Source organism: Lissotriton helveticus, chromosome 6 (assembly GCF_964261635.1).
Source record: "Lissotriton helveticus chromosome 6, aLisHel1.1, whole genome shotgun sequence".
NCBI classification, from domain to species: domain Eukaryota; kingdom Metazoa; phylum Chordata; class Amphibia; order Caudata; family Salamandridae; genus Lissotriton; species Lissotriton helveticus.
The window spans coordinates 1266492994-1266518453 of record NC_136067.1 but is presented as its reverse complement, the minus strand read 5'-3'; the positions used below and the strand labels follow the sequence as shown (position 1 = coordinate 1266518453).

The 25460-nt window shown below is 45.4% G+C and overlaps 1 protein-coding gene across 3 annotated transcripts in view; it reads left to right on the top strand.

Annotated features, from left to right (window-relative positions):
* Window positions 1–25460, top strand: part of PHACTR2 (phosphatase and actin regulator 2) — a 662085-nt gene that overhangs the window by 303695 nt on the left and 332930 nt on the right. For all 3 annotated transcript variants that reach the window (XM_078648997.1, XM_078648996.1, XM_078648995.1), the window contains exon 3: window positions 12448–12528. In XM_078648997.1, the coding sequence (XP_078505123.1) occupies window positions 12448–12528 (81 nt within the window). The remainder of the gene's footprint in view (window positions 1–12447; window positions 12529–25460) is intronic.

The window sequence follows — 25460 nt, the reverse complement described above, 5'->3', positions numbered from 1 at the left end:
ACCCATTCATTTCCATGGGCTAGGAGGCTCATATAAATGAAGGTGCAATTTGCGATTAACAATTTGCTCATCACAAATTAGGAATTTATTCCAAAGGTGCAGGGGTGTCTCAAGAACACCCTGCTGCAACCCTAAAAAAGAAATTTGGGGGCATATGGCGCACATAAATTTTAACAACATTCCTTTACCTCAACAACGATTTTCAAATCATAACTTCAAAACACTACACATGGGAAAATTACTTAAATTGTCCTTAAGACACATAAAAGCGTTTTTTGATTGGCTTTCCTGCATGGTAGGGTCACTTTTAACATGGCTATGTAACACAAACATTCAAAATCAAAATTTTCCATGCACAGGTGGGAGCATATTTACAAGCAATTTGCGCCACAGAGAAAGGTCTTACATTAAAATGGGAAAAATAACATCAGGGACAGTCAATTGCCTTATAAAGAACCATACACCATTATGTCCTTGTCATGAATTTAAAAACAATTCCTTTTCCCCAAAAACGATTTTCAAATCATAATTTCAAAACACTGCACATGAGAAAATGACTTAAAATGTCATTAAAACACATGAAAGCGTTTTTTGATTGCCTTTCCAGCATGGTTGGGTCACTTTTAACATGGCTATGTAACACAAACATTCAAAATCTAAATTTTCCATGCACATGTGAGAGCATATTTACAAGCAATTTGCGCCACAGAGAAAGGTCTTACACTAAAATGAGAAAAATAACATCAGGGACAGTCAATTGCCTTATAAAGAACCATACACCATTATGTCCTTGTCATGAATTTAAAAACAATTCCTTTTCCCCAAAAACGATTTTCAAATCATAATTTCTAAACACTGCACATGGGAAAATGACTTAAAATGTCATTAAAACACATGAAAGCATTTTTTGATTGGCTTTCCAGCATGGTTGGGTCACTTTTAACATGGCTATGTAACACAAACATTCAAAATCAAAATTTTCCATACACATGTGAGAGCATATTTACAAGCAATTTGCGCCACATAAATCATAATTTTCTCCTTAAAGCACACTATTCTCTATCTAAATTAAAGAAATATTTTCTCACCTTAGCAAATACTTTGAGTTTGAAAACAGTCTAAGAAACACACCAATTTGTCTTCAGCAGAGCAAAAGGTATGCACTCCAGAGTCTGCAGCTATCAAAAGCACAGAAATGCTGTAATTCTTCACACATATTTCTCATGTCACCCAATCAAAACTCTTCCCTCACTTTTTTTCAAATGAAAACCCTTCCCCCTCTGCCCTTTCTGCCTATTTTCCATAGCAACCACCTCTTCGAAAAACTCTGGTGTTTGCAAGTTCACACAACAATGTTGCAATTGAACTCTGAACTCTCAGTGCACCTGCATATCCAGTGCATTCTTTCATTTAATGATTTTTTATTGACCACTCAAAATACATCTTTCAAAGAACACATCTGTGCACCCTAACTTTCTGTTTTCATCAATCAAAATCCACCAATCACTGTTACTGCTTCATGAACACAGAAACTCCACAGTTTTTTTTTCATTTTACACTCTCATTTTTTCAACTGCCATTTCATTGCCACACTTCATCTGACTGCAGGAGAACCTTCTCTCACCATGTTTTCTGTCTGGATTGTTGGTCATAGTTATATTCACTGGGCTCAAAGGTACGTTGAAAGCAGGAATTTACCTAACCTCAATTTACAAGATGTGGAAATTAAGTGGTTTGGCCACAGAGGATTAAAATGTCACCAATTGATACCATTGGTGAAAACCTTTATGCATTTGCCAAAACCTGACCTGTTAATTGTGCACTGTGGAGGTAATGACTTGGGCACTTTGACTGGTGTAGGTCTGGAAATGCTTTTAAAGGACACCTTTGAGCAATTAATGGCACTTTTTCCTCAGACTGCCTTGGTATATTCAAATATATGCCAAAGACAGAAATGGAGGTGGTCAAACCAATTTTGTCCACAAATTGAGAAGTCGAGGAAGCATGTAAACAAATCTGTTTCAGCTTACATGAGAGACCATGGAATGGGCTCCCTGTACAACAATAACTTGCGTTACTACATGCAAGATATCTACAGAGGAGATGGAGTTCACTTCTCAGATGAGGGCAACAGAGTTTTCACTCTGAATTTAAGAATGTGCATTGGTACCTACTTATAAGTACCTAAATGTACCATAAACCCAAAAGCTCTTCTCAGAGCTACCCTACATCTAATCACTCACAATTATTATTTTACTCTAACTTTTTTCACTAATTTTCAACAAAGTACGCTCCCTGGGGCGCTACCCGGTACGCGTACCGGGAGCTAACCTCGCGAAATTTTTTTAAAAAAATGTTTTTTTTTCGCACATATAAACCTCCTCAGCCACCCTCAGAAAACCTAGGGGGTCAAGATAACTCTACCGTGCCCCCTTCTACCCATTCCGAACATTAATTGCCCTCCATCTTGTATCTTAATTCGACCGAAACACAAAATGGTGGACTCCCGGAACGCTTAAGGTCCGCGAACCGAGGCGCTCAACGGTTCGCGTACCGGGTCGCTCCCTGGGAAGATAAAGGAAATAAAAAATAATCAAAAAATCCAACAATCAATTAACATACAGCATTTGAAAAGACTATCATTCATTTTTCATTGTAGTACGCTCCCCAGAACGCTTCCCGGTTCGCGGACCGGGCGCTAACCACGAAAAAAAACAAAAAAAAAATTATTTTTTTTTTGCCCCGCGGGGCCCCTTTAAAACCTCCACATTAAACCTAGGGGGTCAGCGAGGATCTACTATGCCCCCTTATAGTTATTTCCCCCTTTGTTTTGGCCTCCTCTTGTCTCTCGATCCTACCGAGAGACAAGATGGCGGCCGCTCCGGACTGTTTAGAATGTTGACAGACACCGGAGAGCCAATCAGCTTCGCTACGCGAAGTTCCGGTACGCTTAAGGTCCGCGAACCGGGCCGCTGCTCGGTCCGCGCTTACAGATATATATCTTTTTTTGAACGTTAATTTCTCAAAATCCACTGCAGCACATATATTGAGACCTACAAAAGGCACATCGGGCTACCAGTCCCTACAATTTTGCCAAGTTTCGTGCAAATCCATTCAGCCGTTCGGGCTAAAAGTGAGGCTAACCGCCCTATGGAAAACTCAATGTTAAAAACACGTTTTGGGACCCCCTTTTTTCTCGGCCCCCCCTGGACGAACCCCCCCCCAAATTTTCAGGGGCTCCTCAGAAACAAAATGTTCCATTTTCCAGAAAATTTCAGCCAATTCCGTCCACAAACGCCAAAGTTATTAGACATAGAATTTTCAAAAATCCCATAGGGAAAAAATCCTAACTATATATACCTACTGGCGACCGCCAGTAGGTAATATATATATATATATATATATATATATATATATATATATGTAGATGTGTGACCTTCGCGTCGCGGCCCTACTTGATTCTCGAAATGAGGCTGAGGCATCGGGGATTCAAGGCAATCATGATCACTGTTATTTTGGGACTGTCTCTGCTGTTATTAAGCCCTTTCCTCCTTCAACAAGGCACAACAGCGTTGACATAAGCACATATGGCCTGCTATTGATACTCACTGTGTTGCATGCTGGATATTGGAGTCCGGTACATCAGGATTGCAGCTGGTGACAATCAAAAGAAGAGAAGTTTCCCTTGAGACAATGCTAAGTGAAGGTTATGATACCAAGCCTCACAATGTCATAAGTACATACAATAGAAACATATAGGTAGTTAAAAATTCATTTATTTTGAATAACTTAAAAACACAGGAGTAAATTTCACTAATCTAGATCCCTAGTCTTAAAACACGGTTAAAACAATACACACAATTGCGACCTGCACAATTGAGAAGAAAAGACAGAACAGGTACAACATGCAATTGTTGAATACAGTTTGTATATTCTGGCTCCGTTGTGATAACACCAATATTATATTGCTATGACATCAGCATATCAAGAGAAACACATTGACCCGCACAAGGGAAATTATATACAAAATGTAAATTTTGCCAAAATAATGCAACAGTATTTTTCAAATATATAACAAAAACGCTTTCCAGAAAGAGGCGAAGTCCGAATCTTGAAAGTTGTATTGAAAAACTTTTTATTCAAGAAAATTAGAAATTCAGGAAATTGCTAGCTGCCAACGCGTTTCGTCACAAACGTGACTTCTTCAGGGCTCTAAAATCGATAGAAATGTAATGGGTAGAGCTTGCATCGCTTGAGCAGGAATACACCAGAGAAAGAGGACACTAAACAACGTGTTTCCTAGTCCCCCTCGTTGTTGATGTGGCTTTCAGGTTTGTAATGAATTGTACAACAGTTTTCAATATTTATCATCCGTATCACAAGAATATTGACAAAGGTAATATGGTGTATCCCCAATGACGTATCTCTCTCTTACACGTGTAATTTTGGGAGTACAGTAGGGCCCATCATGGTTTGTTCAGTAAGGGGCGGGCATTTTTAGCGTGCCGCTGGCGTCTCGTACAGGGCCCTTTCCAAATAGGTCAAAAAGACATCAGCATATCAACTCTGGTGTTGGAGACTTGAATTATACTACTCTGTGCGTCGACGCGTTTCGGTGGGTTCTCCTTATAGTTACCACCTTTATCAAGACCAATGGTAAGCTGTCACAATCAGGGGGTATATGTAATTGCCCCTGGATTCTTGATGAGGATCACTTCTTATAGTGAGTACTCTGTTTGTGATCCGAACGATGGTTTCTAGTCGAGATATGGGTAGTATGTTGCTGCCAGTTGTCTAGCCTGTTTAAACTTATAAGACTTATTATATTATCCCACTTTAGATGCGTGATCCACTTCAATTTGGAAAAAAACCCTTATTATTGATCTGTTTCTAGGCCACACATGTCTTGAGTGATTGCCTTGCGGTCCCTGTTTCTTACGATAGTCTAGGACGTATGCTGGTTTAAAAACAGTGCCTCTTCTTCAGCCCTTTCTTTGTAAAATCAGGAGGAAGGATATCCTGAAGGGTAGTACGTAGTTCCACTGTCAACAGTACTTCTTTAATGGCCTGTTGCGAAGACTACCTGATGAAAGTTGCATCGATCCGCTGTCTCTGGGGTTCTGCGTCGTATGTCCAATGTGACAATCACCAGCGAGCAAGCTGAACTCCCACCAATGGGAGTACCGTGGAACATTGAAAAGAGGGACTGAGCGAGTCTCAGTGCAAACAGGCATCTGAGGAAGTCACACTCGCCGAAATGCATAAGGCCTTGCACATCGTGAATAATTGATCGCCTAGATACCTCCTGCTATGTCCTCTGGTCTTTCCAGCCGGAAGTGATCGTCTCTGCATAAATTTACGTGACAGCCAGTAGCGCGTGTAAGAGGACCCGCCTCATTAAGTGGCCTGCTACAATATTGGCAAGTTGTAATAATCGTCCAAGGGATTGGAAATTGCAGGCCCACCACATGAAGGGAGCCGAGAAAGTATGTAGATGTGTGTGTATATAAATATATATATATATCTGTAGATGTGTGTGTGTGTGTGTATATATATATATGTGTGTATATATATGTTTGTATGTAGATGTGTGTGTGTGTATATATATATATATATATATATATATATATATATATATATATATATATATATATATACACACACACAACTGGATCGCTTACCGCAACACGGCGATACAAACGAATTGCATTCTGGGAGTTGCAGTCTCCACATGCTGAACTATCAACGCGACTCCTCCCTAACGAAGTTCAGGTGCACAACATTCTACTTTAGATGAGCCAGTACAAAAACACACCTAGGATTGCAGCGGCAGTGGCAATTTGGCAGGAAGTGCATCTGAAGAACGCGTCATGCCAACCCCTTCGATAAAAGAAATCTTGTTTTAGCGCGGAGCCATGACGCGCAAGGGTGGCCCTTTCTCAAGCGTCTCCGGTACAATGGCACTAACCCAGACCGCCTTGCATCGCAGAGGCACAGAGATCCCGCTATCATGGATAGTCCACAAACTCATGGAGTGACACCGTTACTTCAGTGATGTCCCGGACCTGCAACTAACGGTGACGGCAAGGCGGGAAGTGCGGATTCAAGAGCCTCGCTTATGCCCAGGAATACGCTACAATCCATAACCTGACTTCGTTTTTAGCCAGCCTCAACCAGATGTATCAAAAGAATCTGGCTAACTGGATCGCTTACCACAACACGGCGATACAAACAAACTGCATTCTGGGAGTTGCAGTCTCCACATGCTGAACTATCAACGGGACTCCTCCCTAACGAAGTTCAGCTGCGCAACATTCTACTTTAGATGAGCCAGTACAAAAACACACCTAGGATTGCAGTGGCAATTTGGAAGTAAGTGCATCTGAAGAAAGCGAAAGCTGAAACGCGTCATGCTAACCCCTCCAATAAAAGAAATCTTGTTTTTCAAATCCGCCGTGCCCCCTGGTCTACTTTTAGGAAAGAGGAATATATATATATTGGCTAACGAAAAAGACCGCCTGGTCGAAACTCGTTGCCAATAAACTAATTTTGAACACGGACCTTGGAGTGCGAGTCTTCTGTGTTTCCTGGAAGGCGTACTGTGTGGGGAACCCTTTCTAACATATATATATTTTCCTGTTATTGGAGGCTGCGATAATGTATTTAAACAGCTATTATCTCCTCCAAGACCGAGTTAAAATGTCATGTGCACTTCATATTCATGTATATTTAGTTGTTTCTCAAATCATTGGTTTAATCGCATTTATGCATTTTAACTTTTGTATGGCTATTTTATCTAGCTTTTATATATTTATGAAATTTGATTGAATATGTATTTATTGCGGATATATTGGGGTGTACATCTCAGAATGAAATTTATTTACTGATTAATAATATTTTTTTGTGTCTAAATAGATGCCATTAACTGTTTGTACATATAGATACATATATATAAAAAATACCATGTCGAGATTCAATTGTTTGCACATGTACAGTTTGCCAAATGGGGATTATCCCGTTTTGTTCAGCAGCCATGCAATATGTCATTTATGTCTATGATTGCATAATGGTAGCATGTGATTATAGCAGCCAATCACGGGTCAAAGTTTTTTGCACTTGCACTTTAAATTTTGCCCTCCCTCCCCCCTGCGTCATGTGACCAAGGCCTCTGAGCAGGCCGAAACGTTATGCGGAGGTGGGCCTTCAACGTTATTGAATAAAATCACTGCTCACCTGCACTTGGGTCTTCCTCTCTTCTTCTGCGCCGCAGGTATCCAGAGATTGGGCTCCTGGCAAGAGATTGCGTAAAAAAAAAAATATATATATATATATATATATATCTGCAACTTGCCTCGTCGCAGTGGGAGCACTTCGGAGCTGGTGCCAGCAACGGGACCGAGGCAGGATCCCGTAATTATATCCACACAAAATTCAATCAATGATGGCACTCCACTCGGGAAAGTCTTTAAACAGCATTTATTTTAGGCTGCGTTGACCTACGCGTTTCGAACGATATGTTCTTGATCACGGTAATATTTTCAACAGTTAGTCCCTTTTCACTGTTACTTTATATACACATTGCTGCACCTTATGCATTGTGGGCATTGTAGTTAAATTAATATCATTCAACTAAAAAGGAGAGAAATTTCCTAACGTTATGTTAACATATATGGAAATGATTTACATAATTCTTATGTTTTTATCTTCTTGGTTTATTGGACTAAGTGTCCTTAGAGTCCCACGCATATGGTGTTCATTTGATATATAGTGTGAAGATATGATTTGTATCCGGGCATGTGTGGTTGAGCGGTGTAGAATACATCCCATGTGATTGTTTAATACTTGCGTACATTTTAATGAAAAGTTCATTTTTGTATATATGACAACTGCTGTAAATGGCAGACTAGGATTGTTATTCTGTGTTTCTAGGGCTGAGTGCCCTTTCCACTGCTATTGATTACCACTAGTATCCGGATACATACCGTCCATTTGTTGTTGCACTTTTGGTTATGACAAAGCAATTAGTATTCATTTTATATTGGGCGTCAATTATAAATGAACATGAAGTTCTGCATCTGCGTTCAATCCCATTGGAGTGTAGACCCGAGTCGAAACTAATCATGAAATTCAAGACTACACAACCGAAACACAAGATCGCGGACTCCCGTTACGCTACCGGTGAGCTACCCGGTTCGCGTACCGGGTAGCGCTTCCACCGCGAAAAATCGAAAAAAAAGTATTTTATTTTTTTGCCCCGCTGGGCCCTTTAATAGCCCCCACATCAATCCTAGGGGGTCAGGAGTAAGCATGGGCGGATTTTGCGAATTGGCAATCCGCGAAATTGCGTATTTACGGATTTGCAATCCGCGAATTCTCGCGAATTTGCGTTTTTTTTTTTTTGTGTGTTCGCAAGGATTTCTGCCAGTTCGCGAGGATTTTGTACCAGTTCGCGAACGCGAACTTACTTTTCGGGTAGCAACGGTCGCGAACATGTTGTTTCTACATCTGGTTCATCACAGCACCCTCTGTTTCACCACTGCCACCCTCTGTTTCACCACTGCCACCCTCTGGCTCACCCATGCCACCCTCTGGCTCACCCATGCCACCCTCTAGTTCATCACTCTAGATTATGGGTGGAAAAGCACACCTGCCCTGCCTCAACTGACATAAATGAATTAGGGGCTGATTAATGTGTTACTGAATTTAAACTTCCTGGCTGGAACCTGCTTCCTTATCTGTAATTGCTTTCTCTGAGCCTGCTGTGAGGGTCAGAGCAGGGTCATAGAATAGTTGCAAGTAGGCAACTGAACTCTGAAGGGGCCCCTCAGGAAGCACTACAGGGAATGGTTACTAATGATAAGATTGAACTTTTGCACCTGCTGAGTGCTTTCAGTTTTGCAAAAATCCAAATATCCAGCAGCATCCACAAAAAGTAATCCTTCCAGGCACTACAGGGAATGGTTACTAATGATAAGATTGAACTTTTGCACCTGCTGAGTGCTTCCAGGTCAAGATCCAAATCAAAGTGACCAGCACATGAAGAAAGCACTGAGAGGAGCCTGCTGGACAGGAACAGGAAGTTGGAGACTGTGGGGCACTTCCTTCGTCCCCCCCCCCCCAAAATGGACTCCTTGCAAAATAAAAGTGCAGGCAAATGTCAACCTGAGGAGTTATTCTGATAAAAATCATAATTTTCAAGGTTTATGCTGCCTGCTGGTGGATTTCTTGTGCGAAATTGCTAATTTTGCAATCTCGCAATTGCGAGATTGTCGCTGCCCGCCGCATCTACGTTTTCGCAAGTGTTTACTCCCGCGAAATTGTATAGTATTCTAGTTGGCAAGTGCGACCAAGCAAAAAAATCCGCTTCGCACGGATTTACGAATTTTCGGTAAGTCCGCGAGAGTTCGCGGATTGCGAACTTACCGAAAATCCGCAAAATCCGCGAGCGGAACGGATTTTACGCCCATGCTTAGTCAGGAGGGGTCTACCTTGCCCGCTTTCATTCATTTCCCCCTTCGTTTATTTCCACCTCTTGTCTCTCGATCCTACCGAGAGACAAGATGGCGGCCGCTCCGGACTGTTTAGAATGTTGACAGTCACCGGAGAGCCAATCCGCTTCTCCTCGCGAAGTTCCGTTACGCGTCTGGTACGCGAACCGGGGCGCTAACCGGGACGCTGTCACAGATATATATAATTTTTTTACCGTTAATTTCTCAAAATCCACTGGAGCACATATCTTGAGACCTAGCAAAGGCACATCGGGCAAACAGTCTCTACAATTTTGCCAAGTTTCATAGAAATCCATTCAGCCATTCGAGCTAAAAGTGAGTCCAACCGCCCTATGGAAAACTCAATGTTAAAAACACGTTATGGGACCCCCCTTTTTTCTCGGCCCCCGCTTGACGAAACCCCCCCCCAAACTTTCAGTGGACGCTCAGAAACAAAATGTGCCATTTTCCTGAAAATTTCAGCCAATTCCGTCCATCAACGCCAAAGTTATTCAACATAGAATTTTCAGAAATCCCTATTCAAAAAAATCCTAACTATATATACCTACTGGCGACCGCCAGTAGGTAATATATAACATTTCTATGGCAAAATGAAACCCCTCATTTTGTTCCTTTTCAAATTACATGTATTAAGTGTTACCACTTTATTCCAATCAAGATGACTTCAGGTGTGCCATACTTTTGTCATAAGTAAGACTGTTAGCGTTCTAGTTGTTCTTTAGAACACTCTGGGACATTCTGTCATTGGGCTACATCTGGCTGATATTTGGGCTACATTTGGGCTCTTTTGTCTCTGGTGGCCATCTTGGGAGACTGCATATCAGAATTTTTTTAATGAAATATAAGAGGATTTGAGAAGTCACTCAAAATGTGCCCTAATTTTCAGCACTAATCATAATTTCTATGGCAAAATGAACCCCCTCATTTTGTTCCTTTGCAAATTAAATGTTTTAAGTGTTAACACTTTATTCCAATCAACATGACTTCAGGTGTGCCATACTTTTGTCATAAGTAAGACTGTTAGCGCTCTAGTTGTTCTTTAGAACACTCTGGGACATTCTGTCACTGGGCTATAGTTGGGCTACATCTGGCTGATATTTGGGCTACATTTGTTTTTTTTTGTCTCTGGTGGCCATCTTTGGGCTACATTGGGCTACATTTGGGCTCTAACATATATATAGCCCAATGTAGCCCAATATATATTTTTCAAAGTTAATTTTCGTAAAAACCACTGGAGCATATATCTTGAGACATAGCAAAGGCACATCGGGCTACCAGTCCCTACAATTTTGCCAAGTATTGTGGAAATCCATTCAGCCGTTCGAGCTAAAAGTGAGTCCAACCGCCCTATGGAAAACTCAATGTTAAAAACACGTTTTGGGACCCCCCTTTTTTCTCGGCCCCCGCTTGACGAAACCCCCCCCAAACTTTCAGGGGACGCTCAGAAACAAAATGTGCCATTTTCCTGAAAATTTCAGCCAATTCCGTCCATCAACGCCAAAGTTATTCAACATAGAATTTTCAGAAATCCCTATTCAAAAAAATCCTAACTATATATACCTACTGGCGACTGCCAGTAGGTAATATATATATATATATATATATATATATATATATATATATATACCTTGATGATTCGGTAAACTCACTTCTGAGCTTGCATCTTTACCTCTTTTGAACTTTGCAAATTACGTACCGGCTTGGGTCTCCTGCCAGCCAATGCGCCACCTGACAATGGGACTGATCCTGGAAGGACCCACACTGTTTGTGTGTGTATATATATATATATATATATGATTTAGTGTTAAGTTAATCCCTTGCTTTCTGTATCGCTTTCATTTTTAAAGCAATATTACAGCAATCACTTCTTTAGTTGTAATTACCAAAAGCCTACTCATTAAACATTATTCTTAGCCTAATTTCTTTGATGCAGGATATATTTGTGTCTATTGCTGTGGCAGGCTAACGGACTAGTTTGATATGCGTTCACAGCTAGTTGGGCTGTCTCTCCAGGGAGTGCAACTGGACTACTTGTGTGAAAATAAAATCGTGGCAAATAATATACAGATAATTAGGAAATCTTTTGTTGCATTGAAACTTGGAGGAATGATTTGCCTTTTATTTTGAAAAAAATAGAAATACAATCAATTTGTAGCATGGCACAGTTTCGTTAATATTACTGTGTTTGATTACCTCTGTGTTGTGGCCTTGAGCACTGTTTGCATTTGAATAATTTATATTGCAATTCAGCTAATTATGTAGTGCCTTTCTAAATCTACATGTACTACGTGTATGTAAGCATGTAAATAACACTTCGGCTAATTATATAGTTTTTTTGAAAATCTAAATGTATTGAGTGACTGTAGCGAAGCATGTAAACATTTGTAATTACTTTTCTCCTTGCCTGCCATGAAAATGGCTTGGAGCGAAGGCAGAAGAAATATGAAATATTCATATGTGCAGCTAAATTAAATTCAGGTACTTATTCTAATTAGAAAATATGGGTACTGAATGTTGCCTTTCTGTACCAGTGTGTTTCCTCAATCTTCTAAGGATTAAAGTTTTGCAACAAGCTGAATGGGTGAACAAAATATTTGCATCATCCCACTGCTTGAAACGTTTGCATGACAGTACATTATTAATTTTCAAATAGACACAGAAAAGCGTAGTTTATATGTAGACAAGGCACCTTACATGCATATTATCAAATAGATTACTCTTCAAAATAAATGGCAGGGGTCTAAACAGAATACCTGAACCAAACCATGTGTAACTTAAATACTTGCATATACAAACTTTCTGGGACAAGTGGTCATAGTCATTGTTTCACAAGCATGTAAACTCTCTCTGGTAGATCTTTCCTGCAGTGTATTGTCTTAGTATGTATGCACCTTTGTATCTGATTTGTTGACTTATGTTATGTTTTCTTTTTTTCAAGTGTTGGAGAGAAAGATATCAACAAGGCAGAGTAGAGAAGAGCTGATCAGAAGAGGACTTCTCAAGGAAATACCTGACCATGGTGAGACCCTGACAAATTTTAATCAGAGATTCGCTGTTAAGCCTAGGCATATTGTTAGATTCCTCATAGAATAGTCTAGATTGAAAAGTCATTCTTTGTGATTCCTATGTCACAAACTTATGAATTGCATATGAATGCTTATTGTTTGATATTGCTAAAATGCTGACATGTTCCTGCCTCAAAATACTTTCACGTAATCCTTGGCTGACTATGACAACAAGTGCTCCCTTAATTAGAAAGCAGACAGAATAAAAAGGATAGAAAAAAACAATGTTTTTACATTTCTTTCTAAGAGTTATTAGCAGTGACCTATTCTTTAGGTTCTTTAGTGGATGTAGGCATGGAACTCTATAGACTTTTATCACCCACAGTTAGCGCCATTTCCAAATTTTCTACTAAGTCTTAAAAATTATCAGATGATAGTTGTGGATCTTAAATACGTTTTTGAAACCTAATTAAATATGCTGTTTCACAGGAAGATTAATCATGAATCCTGTTTGTAATCTTTCTATGTATAAGTCATTTCTATAGCGCAAACCTAGTCCTAAGGCAGCGCAGCACTGAACATGTTCGAAAGCTTCCTTAAACTCAGGCAGAAATAGAAAAGGTAACTGAGTTGTGGATTGTGATGTTGTAATCAAAAGCCTTTGAAATAGGATTACTATTTTCTGTTTCTAATGGAAAGGCTGTGAGAGCTCTCCGGCCTAATGGATATGTCTTTACTTTGCCGCCTCTTCATATTTGAAATGCCCAATAGCCTGAAGTAGAGAGACTGAGTCGAGATCTGGGTAGTGCCAAGTATTGAAAGTAGCAATAAATTCGGCTTGTGACAATCGTTGCTTAGACTATTTGAATATTTACTGAAAAAGCATGAGTTTGCCAGTAAAAGCACACAGCAGTTCACTTGAAGTGTTATTGGCAGGTCCTTCATTAAGGGGTCATATTATACAATCACTAGGTTTTTTACAGAGCTTTGGTCTTATGCCCCACACATGAAGAAATGTAGATGCTCTCCATGTCTCAAAGGTGGAGGGTCACTCAGAGGATGTAAGATTTACCATAATGAAATTAAATCTATTTCCATGTATAAATACCACTAGATACAGGTCACTTATCTGCAGTGTATTGCTGAAAGCAGTGCTCATAAGCGTGCAGTGAGTATCTAAAAAAAAAATTGTAAATATATTTGAAAGGACAGGAGACCATCTTGATTCCATTGTGTGACACATGTCAGAACATTTATTTGAGCAGAGATTTCCCCCATCACCATCTTTTTATTCACACAGGCAGTCAAAAAGAACCCCACTTATTTGCATGTCTTCACAGACATTGCTTAAAACTAACAGGGGTCTTCCTTGAGCCCTTCGCATTTCAAAATCTACGTAGCCCACTTAGTCAAGTCCTGCAGGTTTGAAATACTTTCTTATGCACCCAACTAGTCCTTTCGTTTGGGCAGGAAGACATTGAGAACGTCAATCAGCGATTTGTAGCCTGCATGTGAAAAACTGCCATCTGGATGTCCCTAAACTGTCTCCAATTGAATGGGAGAAAAACATAGATCCTTCTGTTTGCCAAAACTCAGCTCTACTGAACTGATGACTGGTGGCCGGCTGACCTTGGCTTTGTCCCCTTGCCCAGCAGAACAGGTACTTCTACACTACACACTATGAAAGACCAGATTACCTCCACCTTCTGCACTTGCTTCAGCATGCTGTGCCTTCTTAGGAAAAAATGTTGGTGTCTCCTTTGAGCTCCTGGAAGACACTTACTCAGGCAATAATCATTAGCTGTCTGGATTATGGCTATGCCCTAATCCTTGCTTCAAATGAATCCCTTCTATCCAAAATGCAGGTGGGTCAAAACATCGCTGCCCGCTTGGTTAACAACCTGCCTCCACGGACACCGTCAGCCCCCTCACTGAGAACCCTTCATTGGCTCCCCATTGGAAAGAGAGCACTGTTAAAATTGCTCTGCCTGACCAACAAATCTGTGTATGGCTCAGATCCAAAATACTTAAAGGACAGACTCATTCCATACCACCCCGATAGCAACCGAAGATATAAAAACAACTTCTCCTACAACCTCGGCATATTCGTACATCAAAATATGGTGGGCGGGCTTTCCCCTGTCTTGCCCCGCACCACTGGAACAGGCTCCAGTTGCTCTGATTTTAACAACATCTCAATACTTGGCTGTTTTAATTAGCTGCCTTTTCACCTACCTGCCGGTCAGAGCGCCGAATGTCCCTTTGGGGACAAGTCGTAGCACTAAATCAAGAATCAATTAACATTAAGATATGTACCGGATAGGGGGCGTGGCCGAGCGGCACCTAAGATGGCCGCATTCTAACGCGGCTCCTGCGAGGGTCCGCCAAAAAACCCTGAAATCCGCTCAACATCCTTCTGCCTTGCTGCTCCAGAGGCCGATTCGGGTGCGGTGCGGACTCCGGTGCCGGGGGGTGACTTCCCGGGCCCCGTCCTCGGCGTGGACGCCCTGTTCTGTGCGGCGGCGGCGGATCCGGGCGTGCTGCGGCCCGCACGGTAGTGGAAGCCCCGGCCTCGCGTGATCCTGAGGCCGATGGGGTGCGAGAGGAGCGCTGGTGAGGGGCGCCGGCGGCCGGGGCGGACCACCCGACCATTCTTGGGCGCCTGGCGTGGCGCGGTCGGCGCTGGCTGGGCGCGGATGCACCGCGGCGTCTGGTGGAGGGTCGGGCCTGACGCGGCCTACATCCTAAATGTAAAGTGACTCTACATAAAGGCTGCCTGGTGCTGGGGCCCGGGTGAGTCCCCACCGGGGGAGTTTGGGACCTGGTGTGGCCCGCGTCGCAAGTGGAGACGTCGACCCTTAGGGGCCCAGAGACTGGCCGGACGTAGGGGGTACCTGTACAGGCGGCCGGTCAGAGGTTGGGCCCCGTGACCATCGTTGGAGGCCCGGCGTGGCGATACAGGTACCAGAGGTGGGGGGGGGCTCCATTCTACCCTCCCTCCGGCGGGCTACGGCGGGTGGTCTGGTGGGCCTGTGACCTGGGGGCCCGCATGGAACGTCCTTCTGCCGGGCGGTTGTGTACTGCCGGGACTGCACAAAGTGAAGACCCTCCTGGGGGCCCGTCGGGCTGGGATTCTGGTCCTGGAGGCTGGAGGGACCCCGTGGCCACTGCGGTGATCGCTGGCCACGAGGACTGAGGTGGGTCTGTAAGTGCGCGGGTGCTTAGACGGAGTACGGGCTTCGCTGCACTTATAGGGTCCCTCCCCCAACCCTCGCCCACTGATGGGCGACTTAGTTGAGACCCCGGGTGCGGTGGCAGTGCAGCGACAGCGGAGTGCAGCGACAGCGGAGGGCGCCGGGCCAGTGGCGGGCCTCTGGCCGGTGAACGCGCGGGTGTTGGAACACTCGGCGGTGGCCCCTTCCAGGGGGTTGAAGAGAGAGACTCAGGGGCCGGCGATACCATCTCCCGACGGACGGAACTAGACGGCTGGGCGGCAGGACAGCTTTTGGGCACCCTCCCCCCCCCCCACCCCCCCCCCCCACCTTGTTGGTACGCGGGAGGCTCCGGGACCGGTGACCGCCCCCATGAAACCCAAGAAACCCACGACGGCTCAGACTAACACTATGGACAACTACACGGCCACGACGGGCGGAGTAACCGAAGCACAGGCCGGCCCCTTGGCGGGCTCGCCAGAACCGTTGTTGCAATCCATACTGCAGGCCATAGAGTCGCTGGGTACTACGTTGGAGTCAAAGATAGACAAGGTCTCCATAGAAATGACACTGTTGAGGGCAGACCTAAACAAAAGCTCTGAAAAGGCCACCCACAATGCGACGGACATTGCAGAACTCCAGGTCGCCACCAAACAGCTGCAGCAACAGGTCCAACGGCTCTCCCACCAACAGTAGGTGGTGGTGGCCCGCCTGGAGGATCAGGAAGGGAGGGCCCACCGCAATAATATACGCGTGGTGCGGGTACCGGAGAATATGGAGGGGCCGAGCGTGGACTTATTCCTGGAGGATCTCCTACTAAAGCATTTGAAGCCCAAGCGCCTCTCGAAGTTTTTGGCCGTTGAGCGCTCCCATAGGGCTCCGGTCCCCCCGCCGCGCCCGGGGGCCCCGCCAAGAACGATAATCGCGAGGATCCTAAATTACAGGGACCGGGACGCCATTCTGCAGGCGGCCCGTCAGCATGGGGACCTTATCCTGGACAATGCAGTTATCAGGTTTTTCCCTGATTTTACGTTGAAGGTGCAGCAGGAGCGCCGGTCGTTTGATGGCGTCAAGAAAGTCCTCCGTGAAAAGGGCATCAAATACATGATGTTCTTCTCGGCAAAACTCAAACTCCTGATGGATGGCAGGTCCTGGTTCTTCACCTCTCCAGATGATGTTCATTCCTGGCTGGAAACGCGGGCGGGAGCCGCGGGCTCCGGGCAGGGAGGCAATTGGAGGAGCCCGGCGCCTCGGTCGCCGGCGTCATCGGCTGGCTCTCCGAGTGGTGGTAGTCGACGCCGGCAGACATCTTTGCCCCCTCTTGGGAATCGGGCCCGGAGCCTGTCGGCCTCGCCGGACATGGGGTGAAGGGGCCGGAACTGGGTTGCACTACGAAGGACAGCTGGCACACACGTGATGTATACTGTTGTTTCCTTTACTTCTGGAATGTCCTTATTGGAGGGGGGGGCCTCGATAATGATTCGGGGTTTGCTTCATAGACGCTGAATAACTGAATGGAGGGACCTGCTTGGGGGGATCCCCTGGTGTGCTGGGGGGGAGTCTTTTATATGATTGCCTAATTTTGAAATGCTTGGTGTGGCTGGTGGCTTGGGGGGGGGGTCGGGGACCGGCTCGCCCACATCTTTGACATTCGGGATGCAACTGGGCATGCCAAGGCTAGTTACAGTTCACGAAATGGGGTTGATGGTAGTCCTCAAGTTGTAGCATTTGGTAGCAGCTCTCACCCCCGAAGTTTTCGTTTCCAAGGGCTACAGGCGCTCTGCTTGTTGGGGGATGCCTGACCAGGTTGGCGGGCGTGGCAGGGTAGCAGGGAGGGGGGACTGTTCTTTGGGTTGGGGAATGTCTGGGGAGGAAATGGTTCTTATGTGTTGCTGTGTTATTATTGGTTGTGCTTTGGCTCCTTTGGCACACTTGGCGAGCGAGAGGGAAGTCGGGGGAGGGGAGGGTGGGAGCTTGCCTCCCTGGCAGTTCGAGATATTTAACCGTAATGCATACGCCACACTCCAGTCACATTAGTATACTCTCCTGGAATGTTAATGGCCTACACAACAAAATTAAGAGCACTATGGTACTCCAGTATATACATAGACATGCTCCAGACCTGGTCTTACTGCAGGAGACGCATTTGCTGGGAAACCACTGTAAGGCCCTCAATAGATTTGGCTACACGATGCGGGCACATGCTGGCTTCACCACTGGTTCGAGGGGGGCGGGAATCCTCATTAAGAACACCTTACCGTTGACACTGGGGAGGCAATGGCTGGACCCCCTAGGGAGGTATGCAGCGCTCTCGGTTCAATGGGAGGGTAGGACACTTAATATCCGTTCCTTGTATGTTCCGCCAGGACTCCATGGTACCACTCTCCCCGATGTTGGGAAGCTGTTGTTGGACATGCCCCCCGGTGTTTTGATCCTGGGAGGGGACATGAATGCGGTCATGGAGGGAGATCTGGACAGGTCACGAACCCTCCCTGCCAGGGGTGGGACTAACAACTTCCGGGACTTTGTGCGGGCCATGGGACTGATCGATTTATGGCGGGCACATAACCCTACGGCTAGACAATATACCCACATTTCGGCTGCTCATGGCTCTGGGTCCAGGATTGACCACATTCTCACACAGGTTGGCAGCATGGAGCTATTTCATGGGGTGTGTCACAGAGCGAGAGGGATATCGGACCACTCGTCAGTGGAAGTCCGTCTGCGCGGCCCAGATCGGGACCGCTCTGGCCCCCCCTGCCTGGACTCCTTTCTCTTTAAAGACCAAGAGTTTCAGGCTGCCTTTAGTGAAAGGGTTGACCTCTACTTTGCAGAAAATGTGGGGTCTGTCAGTTCTCCTGGAGTAGTGTGGGAGGCGTATAAGGCGGTGGCCCGGGACTTCGTACAGGCGGAGGTGGGGAAACGGCGCAAGGAGAAATTGGCGCAGATTGACGTGTTAGAGCAAGACCTCCAGGCCCTGGAGACTGCGTCGGCTGATTCCCCGGAGCAGATGCGAGACAAGCTGCATAGGCAGAGACTCCTTGCGAAGGAAATTAGGGATGCCCTCACTGACCAGGCGAGATCTCATGCCCTGGCAATCCAGAGACGGGTGTATGACCTGGGAGACAAGGCGAACAAGATGATAGCCTGGCTGGAGAGACGAGACCGGGAATTCAAAGGCCGGATAGCTCCGTGCGAGTGACGGGGCGCGAGATAGCGGCAGAATTCGCACAATATTATGAGAAGGTCTACCGGTCTCACGCTGTACGACAGGAGCAGGAGTTACACGACTTCCTGGCCCCCCTGCAGCTACCAGCTTTAGAGCAGGCAGACAGAGACCTTCCGGACGCTCCCATGACAGTCCGGGAGGTGGAAGATGCCATGGGAGACTTGCAGAGGGGGAAGGCGCCGGGGCCCAATGGATTCCCGGCTGAGGCGTTTGGATGCGTGGCCGGCCGCCTGGCACCCCACATGCTGAGCATGTTCAATGAGGCCGAACAAGTGGGGACACTTCCAAAAGACCTACGGTCGGTCACGATCGTGGTGATCCATAAGGCCGGTAAGCCACAGGAGTTATGTAGCTCCTACAGACCTAACTCCTTACTGAACTTTGAGACCAAGGTCCTCGGTAAAATTCTTGCCACGAGATTGGGGGCGGTTGTGCAACACTTGATACACCCAGACCAGTCGGGCTTCATGCCTCACAGAAGCACTCGTCTCAACCTCCGACGTCTGTTTGGAGTGGTGCAGGGGATCTCTGCGAGACCAGAGGTGCCGGCCGTCCTTCTGTCACTTGACACGCAAATGGCATTCGACAGCATAGAGCGGCAATATCTTTATGCCGTCCTGGAGAAATTCGGGTTTGGTGAACGCTTCCGAGCATGGGTGCGGCTGCTGTACACAGCGCCGCTGGCGAGAGTCCGGGCGAATGGAGTGCTGTCGCGAGAGTTCCACCTTGGTCGGGGCACGCGCCAGGGCTGCCCCCTCTCGCCTACCTTGTTTGCACTAGCGCTGGAACCACTGGCGCACTGGATTCGCGTATTTCTTTATACGCCGATGACATCCTCCTGTATGTGCAGAGGCCGGCGGAATCCATCCAGAGATTGATGTACATAATAGGAGAGTTTGGTTCGTACTCTGGATACCGCATAAATTGGAGTAAGTCCCTAGGGCACGTGTTGGCGGGGCCGCAGCCCCAGTGGATGGCGGATTGTGGTGCAATTGCCTGGATGGACGTTTTCAAATATCTGGGGATTTGGATCACGCACTCTGCTTCGGAATTCCTGCGACTGAATGTTTCGGCGCAGCTGGAGCGGCTGCGCGGAGACGTGATGCACTGGAGGTCCCTCCCCCTCTCGCTGATGGGACGGGCTGTCCTCTTCAAAATGATGGCCCTCCCCCGTTTGCTCTATGCCTTACAATGCGCCCCCTTCTTGGTCCCGACTGGGTGTTTAGGGCAATAGAATCAGAACAGCGCTCCTTGTTGTGGAGTGGCGGACGTTCTCGGATAGCACTCAAGAAACTACAGAGGGGCCCATATGAGGGAGGGCTGGCGGTGCCAGATATGCGCCTCTATTACTGGGCAACGCAGCTCATTAATGTGAACGGATAGGTGTTCTCCCCCCTGGAGGAGCCGGCCTACCGGATGGACAGGCTGGCTTTTGGCGAAGGCACATACTAAGCCGCCCTCTACGCGAAGGGTGGGCGAGGCCGTCCTCTTCCCCCACAAACGGCTGCAGTGGTCGCCGTATGGAAACAGGCGACGAAAGTGCTTGGATGGGAGGCACGCTTCACGGAGCAGACTCCTTTGTGGGTGGGTTCCTTCCTACCGGCTGTGGTGAAGCTGAAAGACCTGCGCAGGTGGGGCCTAATAGGTGTCGATGTGTTAGGGGACGTCTGGAAACGGGGCGAGATGTGTAAATTTATTGACCTGCAAGCAGAATACCAGATGGGGAATGGAGAATTTCTCCATTATCAGCAGCTCAGGCTCGCTCTGCTTGGACATCTGACCCCGGGGGAGAAGCTGCCGGAATATGCTCCACTGGAGGACAGATTGTTATTAGACCCTATGATAGATAAAGGGATCTCCCTTACGTACAAAAAACTCAGTAACAACGTTCCGGACATGCTGGGACCTCTGCGGGAACGGTGGGAGTCGGACTTGGGACTGCTGGAGGATGAGGACTGGGGAGAGGCTTTACAGTGCCCCAGGGAGGTGGCGATACGTGCTAGTTTCCGGCTGGTCCAACTACGCATCCTACATAGGTCATACACTCCACGTACAACACAATACCGTATAGGCTATGTGGATTCTCATTTTTGTCTCAGGGGGTGCGGGATGGAAGGGACCTTCTTCCATACCCTGTGGGACTGTGCAGAAATCCAGGCATACTGGGCGAGTGTAACGGGCATCCTGGAAGAAGTGGTGGGAGCGGAGGTGCCGCTAGATGCTAGGTGGCATGTGTTGGGAGTCACCAGCGATATCACTTGGCCGAGGGGGGACAAGATATGGTTAGCCCTGGCGAGCATGGTAGCCAAAAGAAACATCGCACGATTGTGGGGCAGTGAGCTAACGCCAACGGTGGAAGAATGGCAAAGAGATCTGGACTGGTGCCAACGGGCGGAGAAGGTTGTGTATAAAAGCCGAGGCTGCCCTAAGAAATGGGAAAGTGTATGGGCGGCTTGGAGGCGTTATAGAGGGGAATGGCTGGACTTGCAGCCGACTGTGGAGCTGACCTGAGAGGAGCACAGGGTTGAGACCTTTGGTTACGAGATGTGCTTGATAAATGTGTGGATTGATGGGCACATTCCTGCGCACTCCCTTCCCGTGACCGTTGTTGCCCTGCTGACCAGGACGTCTTCTTCTAGGGAGGGATGGGCGGCGGGGGCGGAGAGGGTTGGATATTGCTGATCTGTCTCCAGGGGCATCTTTGGGTGGTCTAGGGATGGGGTGTAGGTCTAGAGGGAGGGTGGGCTAGGATGGGTAGGTCAATTTTCTTATTGTGACTGTATGTACATGTATCATTTATTGTCAATGGACTTCTGATGCTATTGATGTGCTATGTTTTGGAGCTGGTTTTTATGTAATAAAAAGATTTTTTAAAAAAAAGAAAAAAAAAAAAGATATGTACCTGATAACTGCATATCTGATGTGTATCTGGAAACATAAGAAAGAACCATTTTTTCTCATTGAACAGAAAGTCTGCATTTTTAGGAAGTAATTGGCACACAGTCACCAACTATTGTCGAGTCTAAGCTGTAATGGACATGTTTTAAATTGCTTACATTTAGGCTTGAAGGGTTAGCCATTGTATCTAGGTGGGAGTACTCAATATCTTGCGTCCACTCCTTGGCCCAAGGAAAATACCCCAAGATTAACTTTACACACATGTGGTTCCAACTATATTCACATCCTTGGAACACTTTTGCTGAAGCAATACTTTTCATGACATTTGTTACTGCAGCCTCATGTAGCCTTGCTTCATTCTAAGAAAAGTCTGAGCATGCTTGTCTGTTACGATAGAGATGCGGCCAGATTCTAGTAGTCCTCTAGGATCCATCTTGCAGTTGTATGTACTAAGGCAATATTCAGAACAAATAATTAAGAAGCCGAACTAAGACGCTGGGCCACGCCTAAGGTCAATACTGAAGTACAGATTTTGGACCCAAAAGCATTATCCCTAGACCTTGATTGGCAACTGCAATATTATGTGCAGCACGTGCATTGCATTATGACAATAGTACGAAGTACAATCTACTTTGTTTTGCTGCTTTCTCCAAAGCTAGATTTGCATTTATTTTAGAACCAAGTTACACACAGCTCTAGGGGTGATACACCTAATTTTGATTTTAAACATGGAGGTGATTGGCTACTAATGATGGTTGACCAGAGCAGGATGTGGTCTAGTTGCATGAGAATATGACTGTCCAGGTTCATGTTAGTTTTGCTTTCAAAATTGATCCGGTTGAGTATGCAGTGGGTATCTCTTTAGCTCTGTTGTCAAGGACCTTAGCTCTATGCATTGAGATCATTTGGGTTAAAACCAAGGTAGATGGTGTGGCAGGGGGGTCTCAGTGTTTTAGGCATGTTTAGATGACCCTCAAAATAAACATAAATAATTTCATTTTGAAATCGAGGCTGATTGGACATCATCGTCCTTGACTATCTTTTGTCTACATTAGTCTCTCCTTGCTGTTCCTGCATGAATGCTGTCATTCTTCTTGTTACTTGAGTACTAGTAGCGAGTGACAGCCAGTATTGTAATTTCAATGGTTACTTTCATCTCATTGAGGACTTATGAGCAAAGCATTTCTGTGTTAGAAAACAATAAAACAACCATTGCTAAATGACTGACTGATTGGCAGCACTCAATAATTTTTGATCTTGTTTGGCTTTCTGTTTGAGTTTGAATATGAGACTTGAACACAGAAACAACTTTTGTGGAACAGATTGGTTTGCTATGTTTTATGTTTTGATCCTATTGTAGCACACATTCTGCCAATATATCAAGTCCTTACCTGCAGTTTTCCCTCTAGGTTCCTCTTTTCCTTTCATCCGTGCATACACTGCCACAGTCAGACCTGGGGGTGTGCGTGCAGTTTTTTAGATTTTGCCTACACAGCGCGCATGCGCTGCATAGGAGGACCTTTAGCCGTCGCTCTGCTCATTTTCAAGCACACACTCGTGCTTGTGGTGGCATCCACCTTGTGGGAGAGAGCAGGGGTACGCCACAAGCATAAGTGCAGTGCTTGAAAATGAGCAAACTGCGCGTGCATTTTTCACTGTCTTCATTTCGCACATTTTCTATCCTACTTTCATCTGTATGTTTTACATTGTTCTCTTCGATTTCCTTTTTTCTGTATTTCTTTCCTCTCACACCTCATTTCGTTTGTTGTTTTCTTCCACATTATTAAAAATAAATCCTGTTCCTTTCCACGCAAATATTGACTTTACTTTGAGCACAATGTTCTTTTATTTGGAAAGAACGTGTTTCTTCGTAGGTATACAATACTTGTTAGTGTCAGGGGTACTTGTTATCTATCAGATGTATTAAATGCCCCATTGAAATCATTTTGCTGTTTCAGGAATTTAGGATTCTCTGTGCACCAGCGCCTACCAACCATTTAAAGACGTTTCACACTATAGTATTTTATTTTGTTAATCAAGTGTTTTGAAAAATCAAGTGTAGCGCCAAAGCATCGTCTTTCATCCACTTTGCAGCACTTCGATAGACCACGTGGCTGTAATATGCTCTCATATTACTTAGAAGTTTTGCCTCCATCAACAACGTCCCGTTACATCAAAAAATGAATGGGCCTTCAATCGTGTAATTTCCTGATGTGTTTAATTAATTGCATTTACATTCTTCTGTGCGCGGTCTGCATTGGACCACAGGAGCCATCGTTTCTTATAAAGAAGAGAAAGACAGAGCTCGTCCACGATTTATATCTGTATATAAATAAGAGTGCAATAGAAGTAAAACCTGTTGCCAGGGACCTTTTGTTTCCATTTCTATGTGACCCGCAGTTGTCTTTCACTTTTTAAGGCTTTTGCATTTAAAGATGGACTTCACATGTTTTGTTTTTTTTAGATCAAATTTATTTTTATTGAGTTCAGCAATGTAATACATAATAGCATTCGGACAAAAATGACGTTGCAGGTGACCTTCAATCCCAGTCGCTACATATGCGTTAGATATCTGAGCATTCGGGGCGGATGCCATGTGTCCATGTGAGCTCGTAAGATAGAAATCTGTCAAGACAATGCAAACTTCACATGTTTTTAGTGGCCACAATACCATTCTTCACTGCTTCTTCGCGTCTTTACACGGACTGAGCCCACAGCAATGAATGAAATTCACTACGAGAGCATTAGAAAACAAGCATTGGCATAGCCAATAGGTCTCGCCTTTGGGGCCTGATAAGTATTTAATTATGCAGCACAATATCCTTGGTGCAACATCAACTGTTGCATAGCTAAACACTTATAAGGTCCCAAAGGTGAGACCTATTGGCTATGCCAATGCTTATTTTGTATCCCCTGTAAGTGCCTTTTCTGTGCCAGTTCTTTTACTCGATCACTCAGTGATGCGCAGATGAGCCCTCTGTGAGCGTTTGTTGACCCTGACTGAGGGGGTGCTGAACCTGGTTTAAGGTAAATAGAGATCAAACATAAGTTATTTTTCTTTTTCATATTCTCGTTAGTAATTATTAACTATGGGGCAATCCATGGAAGTACGTCACTCGTAGCTAGCAGCAGGATAAATGCTTGACAAATGATGATAGATTGCGTGTACAGTGAGGCGGGACAGAGACCGTAAGGGCAGAACCTATGTGAGTTTGTGCACTCTGCAGTGAGTTGGTACAGTGAGAAAGTAAAGATGAAGTTGAGCCAATGCCATAAGTATTTGATATTTTCTAGACCTTGGCGGTGGGTGTACAGGCATTGGCTGAGGGTGCAGAAATGTTAGAGGGTGGTTGCTGTCTTTTAGTGGGTAGCTGCTGGCTTGTAGATTGTGGTGGCAGTGACAGTAGCTTAGTGTTGCGGGAGGTTGAGCCATAAGGAGCAGCACAGACCACATACTCGCTTCTTGTGTGAAAAGGGCTGACATTATTGAAGACTGGTGTACATCACATACATTTTACACTAGGCCTCCGCCTCACAAAACTAGATCTCACTATGCATTACTTCACCTAATTTCTCCTACTCCTAAATTTACCGCCCCCTTTTACAT